At 38.7% G+C, this 11736-nt stretch overlaps 1 protein-coding gene across 2 annotated transcripts; it reads left to right on the top strand.

Annotated features, from left to right (window-relative positions):
* Positions 1–230: 230 nt before the first annotated feature.
* LOC135153907 (uncharacterized) lies at positions 231–11163 on the top strand. 2 transcript variants are annotated; one of them, XM_064098743.1, is made up of 7 exons: positions 305–470; positions 1983–2087; positions 5206–5947; positions 6727–6858; positions 7230–7424; positions 7785–7957; positions 9089–11128. In XM_064098743.1, the coding sequence occupies exons 3-5, from the start codon at positions 5267–5269 to the stop codon at positions 7410–7412; spliced, it is 996 nt and encodes a 331-aa protein (XP_063954813.1). In that variant the 5' UTR covers positions 305–470; positions 1983–2087; positions 5206–5266; the 3' UTR covers positions 7413–7424; positions 7785–7957; positions 9089–11128. The 2 variants fall into 2 exon arrangements, with proteins under 2 accessions (XP_063954812.1, XP_063954813.1); XM_064098742.1 differs by lacking the exon at positions 1983–2087 and having other exon boundaries at positions 231–470; positions 9089–11163.
* Positions 11164–11736: the final 573 nt, after the last annotated feature.

Genomic DNA, 11736 nt, shown 5'->3' with positions numbered 1-11736 from the left:
TATGCATCGATGAGCAGTTCAAAATTCAACGAAATCGCCCACTCTTGAAAACACTTCACCCCCTACTGGAATAGTGGGAAAGTCTAGAAACGTGGGTGCCAAACAATTGACCAATGGGAATGATTCGGCGATAAAAGTGGGCGTGCCTCGGTTTTGTCGCCGACGAATGATACCGCACTACCAGACTCGGTGCACGTGCCGTTCCGGGGTGCCAACAACAAAACATGATTAGTGGAAGTCCCTGGGCGCAGGGTGCTTGATCACTTCCATGGGGGTATATATCAGGGTAAATGCTCTTCCCGGCGACATTAATTCTCAAAACGAGAGGGGAAAGCTCACGTTGATCGACGATTCTGTCCTCTGGACTCTCTAAACTTATTTTTAATTGCCTGTATGATTTCATGGTTGCGTTTCTCTGATTTTTCCTCTTCGTCGTTGATAGAGCTTCTACATAATTTTGGAACATATAGGTAAGAGGAGATTTCTGTTTTTCCCTCCAAAATTATTTTAATTATTTCAAAATGCAATGTTACCTCGATTGTCTAATGTGTATTGTATTATGCTTGCACGAATGATATGGATTTTGATATAGCATCTAGTAGTAAAACGATAGGTCTACATTTTTGTATAGATACTTAAATGTCAGCAGTTTGGTACTCGCTGACAGTTCCTCCAAAAAAATGTGTCAAGAAAATAACTGGTAATCACTCCCACCCTATACCCCTTCAGTTTGTGCGGCATTTGACGTTTTTCCCTAACCTAATCCAATTTATTCGTCAAACTAATTATTTTCAGATGTCTCTGTGTTTGGAAATAAAGTGTGTTCAACTCCATTTTCTTATTGATGTTGATAACAAAATTTACTAGACGAGATAAAAATAGATCGATTATTCTTCGTCTTAGTATGTATTTTTTTAACCCACGAAAGTATTACCGGTTCATTCGTTTATTTATGTTTACATGAAAATGTTTCCCGTTTTTGCTACACGTGGTCTTATCTCCAATTGACACAATCCACATACAACAGTACTTCTTACGGTTCATCTTCCTATTTATCACTTGGGCAAGGTATTTTATTCCAATTGTCTAGTCTTTCGGAGGAGACTCTAAGCCGTCGGTCCCGTGTAAAGGAGAGTCACACCATTTGCACATTAAAAAACCTACTCCTCTTTTCGTAAAGAGTAGGGAAGTTATCCCGGGGAAGTAGTTAACGTATTAATTTATTACTGATAATCACTTATTCATAATCCTGTTCCTTTGTAAAGTTGCATTAGGGTAATTTGTACTGAATTATAGTAACCTTTCCAGATTAACTGTCCGACACTTATATGACACGCATGTGTTGATAGTGTCGTAAATTTTTTTATCAATCAATCAATCAATCACCAACTATATTGCACCATTATATTGTGAGATAAAGTGTTTTTTTTTTATTGAACTTATATGCGGGATGTTTGGTTGTCCCGCATTAAATGTAGTTGGGGTCAAGCTGAAGTTCATATCCATGAGTATCGATCGCATCCGACTGATAATTTCGTGTTGATTCAGTGGATAAGTCTCAGGACTTTGAACTACAAGGTCTGGGGTTCAAATCCCAACGCAGTACTGGCGTCCTTTGGCAATGCGTTTATCTTCATTCATTTGCCACTTTCCAATGAACAAAAAGAATGAAATATCAGGTTTTGTTTGTTGGATTTTTATCGAACTATCGCCAATATCTTTCTGTATTTTTGCAATTCTTATTAATACCACCTGATTGTCAGGATGGCCCAGGTGGATGGCCTTCCTCTTTAACAATAATCCCGAATAGCTTTTGCTCCAGCTCATGCACTATTGTCTTCGTTTCCTATATACACACGTGTCCCAGAATATATCATTTTGATAGTCTTTTAAAAATATATTCTGACGAGAATGGTATTAAATTTTTCTAACGTATGATAGGCGATTTCTTATTTTTATTTATTTATTCATTTTATATTCAGTTTTCATGGTCGGGGTCCTTTGACTCATATTGCCGGCGAGATGATTTCCGGTATCGCCCCACAGTAAGCTATGCTTAGGCTGATATTAACCCCTGAAAGCTCCCGGTATGTTGTAGAAATTGCAACTTTGTTCGTTGTTTTATTTTGTTTAATTAATATTTCTTAATATTGTTAAATATTTTGTTTCGTTTCTATGTGTTTTCTGTATTAATTTGTATAGTGGGAAGTTGCAGAAACAATGAATGAAAATGAAACAAGATGCGACCCCCCCCCCCCCCCCCCCCTTCGAGGAAAAGAAAGAAAAATGATTTATAAGCTGGGCTGAGTATTTTTAGGAAATTTTAACCCCCAAATTAGTACACTTTTTCACTATTTCGACTATTGTTGTTCTCAGTACTATCGTTATTATTATCATTATTCATTTTTATTTCCTTTTTTATGTTTTGCTTGTTTACTTCATTCTGATTAATTCCATTCCATGGATCACTTACGAGGTAACCTAATTTTGAGCTGTCAACGTATTCCAGTTTTTGGTATAAATCACGTTCGATCATGAAAAAGCCATGGTATAAATTAAAAAAAATGTGTTGCTGTTCTCTTAAAACTTGGCTCGATGCCAAGAATGTAAATAATAAAAACAGAAACATCCAGGGCAACAAAATGTGTTGTTCAATATTCCATTTCGAAGAAGAAGAAAAAAAAAGTGCATTGAAAATTCGCGAGCATGACATGTCAATACCTTTTGTTACCTGGACTGGATCAGAGTCTGAAATCCACAATGCCCCCAGACACATCGGCAAACCAGACTCCGAAACGACGGATGGTTTGTCATGAAAATTAACGTAGGGGAGCGTTGATCGGACTGGGGTCAGTTACACCAGTGCGACAGTGCCCATAATCATGATAATGTTTACGTCTTTCGACAAGGTATCCGAGTCAATGTTGACATTCCCTCGGTATTATGTTTATGAAGGGAATACAGTCGAAGCATATAACATCATGTCGTTAAGTTTGTTCACGGAGCTACTGACGGAGCTCCATGGTTTAATGTGTATTAAATGTTTCATTTTGTGTCGCTGTACTGTACAGCTTGACTGTGTTCAGATTAGGTTTGAAAAATCAGGTTCCATTAGGCACAAATATACCTCAGTTCGGACCCTTGCCCATTAATTTGTCAACATACACCTTGCTCTCCTGCCCATGTGATCTCAATCCAGATGGTACACTCTAAAAACAAAAATGAAATGGTAAATCAACGATTTAAGGTTGGAGAAATTTCAACTTTGTCTAAATGTTGCATTTACCACTTTGAATGGTTCGACCCAACACTTAAAATGTTGGAATCACTTTTATGCAAGGTTGGGTATAACAATTGTGCAAGGTTGTCACTCGATCCTCCAACCTTCAAATTGTTGATTAAACATTTCGTTTTGTAGTGTATAATAATATTCCACTATGTCTACAACCGGTTCGTCTAAAGTAACACTTTGTCTCATTATCAATTACTCTATTTACCATTTTGTCCGATTCACATTTGGGCCTATATTCCCATTTCGTCTGATGTCCACATGTTTGGCCCCGTTGTACCACGATCAATTGCAACTATGGAAAGCCAGCAAAGTCAACATATGAAATGCATGTTTGTTCAAAAAAAAATCTAGATATGAATGCATATCCATAAATTCATTGATTTCTTGACAATTTGGGGTGTTCTCCTTTGATTACAAAGGACATTTTGCAAATTTCCTGTAGAAAAAAGTATGACACTGATGGATTTCCATAGAGTTACGATTGATCGGATCAATCGTTACTCTTTGTACAACGGGGCCCTGCGCTCCGTAACACAAAGGTTTGCGATGAATTGCAAATATGAAAGAACCGCACTAATTGGTTCCCGGTCAGTATTTTAAACAGAGTGCGCATGCAACGATGGTCTTGATTGGTCATTGGTATTTGACGATTGATTACAACCCTTTGTGTTACAGAGCCCTGGGGAGCGTTTCATGAAAGGACTTGTCGGACGTTTTATCCGACAAGTCCCATTTTATCCGACAGTTACCATAGTAACAGTACCTCTCAACATCAGAGAAAGATGTCAGATCTGACAACTTGTCGGATGAAAATCTTGATGAAACACTCCCCTGGTCGACCCAACACTAAATATTGTACGTTGCGTTAAAAATTTAGCCCTAGGATCAACGCTATGGCTGTGTTTAAGGCTGTCCGGTCTGATCGAGTTAGCAGATCGGCAGTCTGAACCGGGCGAAAACATCGCATTGTAAATAGTTCAAACAGATGAAATAAGAGAGGTACACGTGACATTGGGATCTGTAAACAAGCACTCCAACGGGATTGCTCACTCCACAGCAAATCGATAATGAAACCGTAAACAAAAGTGGAGATCATCGTTGCTTAATGAATGAAAATCGCAATTCATCCATTCATATTTCATAAAACTTGAAAATTTCTACACATTTTCCCCATTTACGTTGTTATCATGCCGGTCATGAATGGACATGATTTTTTTTCTTGATTGTATAGGCACGTGAACCTTTCGCTCGTGAATAACAGTTATGTCAACGCTTCCCACAGTCTATAACTTATTATCCGCTACTTAAAGGGGTACTCCGGGCTGAAAAAAATCCTATCTAAATAAACAGACTAAAATTCACAAAGCAAAATGCTGAAAATTGCATCAAAATCGGATAACAAATAACGAGGTTATTGAGTGATAAAATTGAGCGGTATAAATAGTTATATGCACGTCATCATGAATATTCATTAGATGGGCTGATGATGTCACATCCCCACTTTCCTTTTCATGAAATAGTAATTATTTCATTTTTTGTACATGTGTAAATAATGTGTCTCCTTTATGCAATGAGTATCTAATGCATTTAATCAGTTGTCAATCCACTTTTACAGTTCTCGGTAGAAAATTGTTGAATAAACCTAATTTCATATAATAAAATACAATAGAATAAGCGGGGATATGACATCATCAATTTGCTCATTGAATATTCATGAAGAACCATGCCTAGAACCGTTTCACCGGAATAATGCCAGTCTTTTCAATGTCATAACTGTGTTATTCCTTGTCAGATTTTGATCAAATTGTCAGTGTTTTGTTTGTCTGATTTTTCTCTATCTGTTTAAATCTTATTATGTTCAGCCCCGAGCATCCCTTTAAAAGTAATCATGTTGCACGTTTGTTGATCTACAGGTCACGATGATGACACTACGACTAGAGTGCACGTAAGGTGACGTCAAAATAAACATCAAGAATGGGAAACAGTGGAAGTTCACCGATGGGCGCATCCGTGCCAGTCAACTCCCAGGGACTTGAACATCGCCCTCCCCTAGAGAAACCAATCAACATCACTAATAACAACTCTTCCATCGAGACACCGAAGGTTCCTCCGTCCACCAATGGCATCGAAAAAGAGTTGATCAGTATGAACGGAAGCGGCAGCCACGACGTGATTTTCAACAAGGACAACGAGCCGTTAATCGGGGAGAAAACCAAGTTTGAATGGGACAGACGGGTGCCCCTCATGGACCCCACCGTAGTGGCCATGATGGTAGAGAAGATGGAGATGATGAAGAAGATGAAGAAGATGGGAGGGCGCCCTCCCATGAACAATGGGCAAGAACCAAACGGGACGGTGGTGGACGGGAAAATGCCAACGAACGGTCACCTGCATCCGGCACCTTTGACTGGTAACATGACATCCAACAAACGGTTACCACCGAATGGTACGCACCCCCATGGGAAGGCCGCGCCCAACGGTGCACACCCCATGAATGGAAAGATGCCGCCGAAGTTCCCCAAGCTCTTGGGCAGTACAGAAAATGCGGTTCGAATTGTGAGGCATATGAAGACGGTGTTCAATTCAGATGAAGTACAGGACCTGTGCGATGAGAAACTGGACTCGACAGACAGCAACATGATGTTCAAAATGATGGTAAGTCGTGGCATCATAGTAAGAATTCACTGGTACGGAAGCGGTATATCCTGGGCCACGTCTTAAAAAAGATCCGCGATTGATTCGATCAACTTTATATAAATCCATTATTGTCTTAATTTCTTCCGGAATTTTTGGGGACACTTAGGGGACTCGAGCTCACCCTCTCCCCCCCCCCCCATTCCGAAAAAAGAAAGTCTAGAACCGTGCCTTAATTCGGAGCGGACGACCCAAAAAACGCTCGTTCGTCCTGAATCCCGGGGGCCGTTTCATGAAGCTGTTCGTAAGTTACGAGCAACTTTAAGAACGATTGGTGATCTTTTCTTGTGGTAAATGGGATAACACCAAAATATTTATTGGCAATGGTTCAACGAAGAAAGGTTCACTAGTCGTTCTTAAAGTCGCTCTTAATTTACGAACAACTTTATGAAACACCCACCCGGGTCCTAAATCGAGGACCAAACTGTTGTACCGGTTCTTCAAGTTTCGACTAAGATTTCTTGGATATCTTGTCATACTTAACGCTATATTCTCCTGGTCCGCGAAAACTCATTACTTAACGACTCTGATTTTTTTCTAAATTCTGATGGTTTAGTTTATTTCATTTCTTTTACAATGTCATACGAATATTAGACTTTAAATCGAACCAAAAATCATATATTTACAGCCGATCGACTGTACGCCCATGTATAGGGTGAACGAAGTCGATTTTAGAGGGGCGAATGTGTACCCCTTCGGTACACTAATATCCTTTTCCTTTCTTTCTTTTTTTTATGCAGCAATGTAAACTGGAGATGGAATTTAAATTCTTAAACGACCTGGGTATGGGTCACCTCACGCAGCTGATCAAACAAGGAAAACTTCCTCCTGTTGTGCAACTGATCTTCATATGCTACCAAGACGATCCAGAGGTAAGTCTATCGGTCGCAGGGGGAACTATTCATGGAGATTTTTGTCAGGTATTTTCACTGAGGCTTTCAGCCAATAAGATGCCAGTTTTCGTAAGCCTATAACAGTTCGTCGTTCGGCGAATGACAGGGCAATATATATTATCAAGTGAATTGAAGAAAAAAAATCGACATTAGACTTATTGCCCTTGTAGAAAACGATTGTCAATGAAAATCAATATTTTGTTTCATGAAATTCCCCCACCCACTAGTTTCAAATTCCCGAGCAGTCAACAATTCTGAACCTTAACATGCTTAAAAATGTACTTTTACCCAAGTCACCCAATGGAACTACATTCATTTATCTTTAATCCCTGAATTTCTCTCAACTTTAGGTCTTGAAGGAACTGGCATTCGTTGGTCCCATATTTTCAAAGCGACCCGATCTAATGGTTAGAAAAGGAGACGCAGTTCCGAATATCATCCTGAGGACTTGCTCCGAAGAAGCAGTGACGCTGAACGAACTTCATCTCAACAAAAACCTCCCCCTTGTTGTCTTTGCCGCCTCCTCATCCTGACCCCCGCTTCAGGTAAGTCCCCTTATGAACTGTAATATTATAATTTACTGAAATACTCTAATTTCATAGGATGAGAGGTATATTTACCAGCAAAAAGTCACTGACAAAGCGTTCCAATAAACACTTTCTTAATCTAACCGAATGTCATCTACTTTGGGGCCTTCAACTTATTATGTTATACCCCGCCCCCTCTGAAAACTTTCCTTCAATCAAGCCAAAAATTAGTATTTGCTGTGAGACAACTTCCTTTAAAAAAATTGCCATCCTTCTCACAGATCCTCCCATTATTCGCTGAAGACCGATAACGTTCTTGTCAACTAACTGAACAGTTTGTGTTTTGTTATTTTCTTTTCATCATGATTATATTTACAGGCCTGTTTAATAGGTGGAGCCCTCTCCGACTTGTTGGAGAGTTACCGAACGCAGGCCGAGTTCTTAGTGGTTTACTTGGAGGAGGCCCATGCCAAAGGGGAATTTGGCATGGGAAGTAAGATGAGTAGGAATTCTAGACATTCCTCTATCCATGATAGAATCAATGCGGCAAAGTAAGTAGCAATTCATGTTATTTTTCGTACAAAAAAAACATTTCATTTCATTTCAAATCATCTTAAGCACGTGGCCTACTTCAGCCAGCAGACTGTTCTTCCGCAGGGTCGTGTAGATAAAAAAATATAAATTTCATTTACATCTAAGTTCTTCAAATGATCGCATAAACCAAGCGATACATCGCCGGTTGAGACAGCGGTTCAATGCAGTTCGATATCTGAAGCTATCACATCCCTTTATTATAAAGCTTTGCGACCAAGTCGTTTTCAGCTATAGCGTTTCGTTATTTATTTTGGAATGTGATTGCCAGGAAAGCAATGCGCGACTTTTATAACCCACTGAAAACGTCAAAACGATTTGTTTTATTCATATTTCTTAAACTCAAGAATAGCTTCTGGTTGACAACACGACTCATTCTTTATATTAAGAATTTGAATTCGTGATAATGCAGGTATTTAAAAAAAAATAAAAAAAACGGTTGGTAACACGCAAGGTACGCCGACGTATATATACGCTGACTAAAACGCCCCTTTCAGGTGGCTTTCACAATTGCTCGTGCGATCGTTTGCGATCACAATATATGTTGCAAACACTGCGCAACGGTTTTAAGCAGTTGCACCAACAATTATTGTGAAAGGGGCCTAATGGGGCCTTTCGGCAGGTAGATATGCTCGTTGAAAACACAAGATGCAATTTTCTTACCATTCCTGCTTCAAGTATAACAACTCCGACTCGAGAACGGTAAATATTCATACCGAAACAGTCGGATAACAGAGATAACTTTCCTAACATTTCATTTTCAAACAAACGAAAATGTCATGATGTACTGCAAACCTTAATATCATAAAAAAAATAACTTAAAAACTTACGAAATTAACACACGAAAAAGAAATAAATATAATAAAAATGAAATCAGAATAAAGTAGTCCCCTATCAAACTGAAATGTTTGAACTACAAGCATTGCCTTGTGTCAGTTTGTCACTGTTCTGAACATGCCGAAAGATATCAAACGTTTTCAAACATGCGGGGGGGGCCTCAATGATAAAATATGTATTTAACCTAATTAATACTGATTTAACTTTTCCATTACTCTCTCTCTCTCTCTCTCTTCTATGAAATAACTTTCCAGGGATCTAGTAGCACTGGACAAAACTCACAATTGCTGTTTGACCGAAGACATTTCCGACACCAGTCGAATGCGGGTTGTAGTGGACACTATGGACAATACCTTTACGTCCCGCTTTGACGCTTTCCCCGATCGCGCGTTCATCATCCGCAACGAACAAGTGGCGTATATTGGTTCTGATATTATGGACCAAATGGAACACCCCGAACAGCTGATGACGGACGAGATCCGCGTCTGGTTGAAAGAGAATAAAGAGAACATTTAAATAAGTATGCCAGCCGCCACCAGACCGTCAGAGTGACTTTTTTATACTGCCGCGATTGAAAGACTGGGACATGACGAACATCTTCAGAGACTTTTAGATAGACGCGAATCGAAGGAGAGCATTGCGTGTTTGATCATTACCGTTAGTTCGTACCGGGAGTTCGTACTGCTTTGCAATCTGGCAAGTAAAGAAAGTGAGATGGGTGATGGGTCTATCCACAGAAATGTACGTTGTTGATATTTCTATGACATGCTCTGCTGAGATCGAATGCCACAATGCCATCTATTAATCTATGCTCTGAGGATAGCGTCGTCATCGGACGCGACAGATACATTTGCCTCTGTTTTTAGGGAGACGCCACTTTTGCTTCTCATTTTCCTAATGTGTCATGACATGGAAGACCATAGCAGTTCCACATAAATGTGTCCCCACCCAACAGAGATGTCATCAACTGCGCACTTATAAATTCGACGTCAGGGGAGGGTTTCACGAGGAGTTCTGGAAGAGATTTTTCACTGACTACTTCGCTTTCAGCCAATAGGATTCAAGGATTTCAACTCGTTCAGAAGATCAGTCACTGAACAATTACGGTGGAAAAGAATCATAAAACGCTACCCAATGGAACATTTCATGAAACGAATAGTGATATTTTAACTATTGCTATACAACCTAATGAAATTCTTGTATCTTATTGGCTTTAAACAAACCCCCCCCCCCAAAAAAAAAAAAAAACACTATTTGTTTCATTGAACACAACCCTGAGCAACGGGAAGCGACTTTGATTCTGAAAAAGGGAAACAACTGCTTGTAAAGTTTGTTGAATTTGCCTTTTTTTTCTTCTACTCATTTATTATTATTTCTTTAGGGGGGACACATGTACCATAATGCATCTTTGAGTAAAAGGTTTTTTTTTAAATCAGTGTCTTAATTTTTCCTCAAACTACCTCGCGTACTATTACGAGACAATGCAAATGGCTTTACAAACAATTTACTGGCTTCACTGTTTGTAGTCTGCATTAAATCACCTGATCATGATTAATATACTTTCCTCATTTTGAATGTATAACATGTATGCACATGTCACATGATGTAATATAAGAAAATAATTGAATGTGTATTGTATATAGATATATTTGCAGCTGTCATGATGTGGGGCATTATTAACTACAATTATTGATAACCTTTCATCAAACTATTTCTAACAAGAAAACGTTTTCTATTTTGCTTCTTTTTTGTTTACTTCTGGAAACAAACTCATGTAAATTATATGGTATTAAAATAGGAGTATTAAGAGTTGGGCTAAGATAATACATTTGTGGCATTGTTTCGAAGGTCCGGTGAGACCAAAAGAAAGAATGTCTTATGGAGGAGGTCCGTAAGTCCGACACTTTTATTCCGAAGGCGTGATAAATCCAAAACTAAGTAAAGTTATTAAGCAATTAACGATATGAACCATCTTTCATTTTCGGACTGTTGCATCGTTTGGATAAAGAACTTTCTTTTTCGGATTAACGAACCTTTGGAACAAGCCTTCGGAATAATGAACGGATCTTCGAGAACAAAGAAGAAGAAACGAGCCTTTATCGGATGAAGGGACGTGGGAATAGCGAAGTTTGGGTGTTACATATTTATGAATTCCTACAAGTAAACAACACCAAATGGAGGGACATGGTGACTTTAATTACAAAATGGATCGTTAGCACATTGGCTACATGGCCCAGCACAATGGATAATGCCTTCATAATGTGACGAACGAAATAAATTTGCATTATGGACGATAAGATAATGAATCTGGATTACACAATAATTACGTAACAAAATAATTACGTAGCTAATGAAACTGTCATTATTATGGGTAACGTCTTGTATTATGCTGTAGGAGACTCGAGTTTGATGATCACTGGACTTTGAGTACTTTTTGGTGATGCCATATTGCCACAGATATCGTAGCCTATTTCCCCTCGTCTCTATCTTGGGAGATGTGCGACTAGTTTGGGCAATACTTTGCGATATTACCAGCAATGATGGTCAGTGTGCATAACCTTTGAAAATTAAATGAGCATAAATACAGAAATGCACTAAACTACGTATGATACCTCAATATACCCGCAAATCTTTTCAAAACAAAACTATTTCAGATGTTTGGGCATTACCAACTGAATAACAATCTTTCAAATTGTTTTTAACACCTCTTCAGGAATTATTATTTATTATATGTTACGTATTTACTATGCAAACGTCTTGAAAATAAGCTACATGATATGTTCTTATCACAGTATATTGTATGTGAATGATAGGTTTCTTATATCATTATGAATGGCTACTTGCACAATTAAATTTTCATTTAGAACATATATATTAATATAGAACGGATCAAACAGGCCGC

This window comes from Lytechinus pictus, chromosome 4 (genome assembly GCF_037042905.1).
Source record: "Lytechinus pictus isolate F3 Inbred chromosome 4, Lp3.0, whole genome shotgun sequence".
In the NCBI taxonomy this organism is placed as follows: Eukaryota; Metazoa; Echinodermata; class Echinoidea; order Temnopleuroida; family Toxopneustidae; genus Lytechinus; species Lytechinus pictus.
The sequence above is the reverse complement of the archived record's forward strand: the minus strand, read 5'-3'. Positions and strand labels throughout refer to the sequence as shown.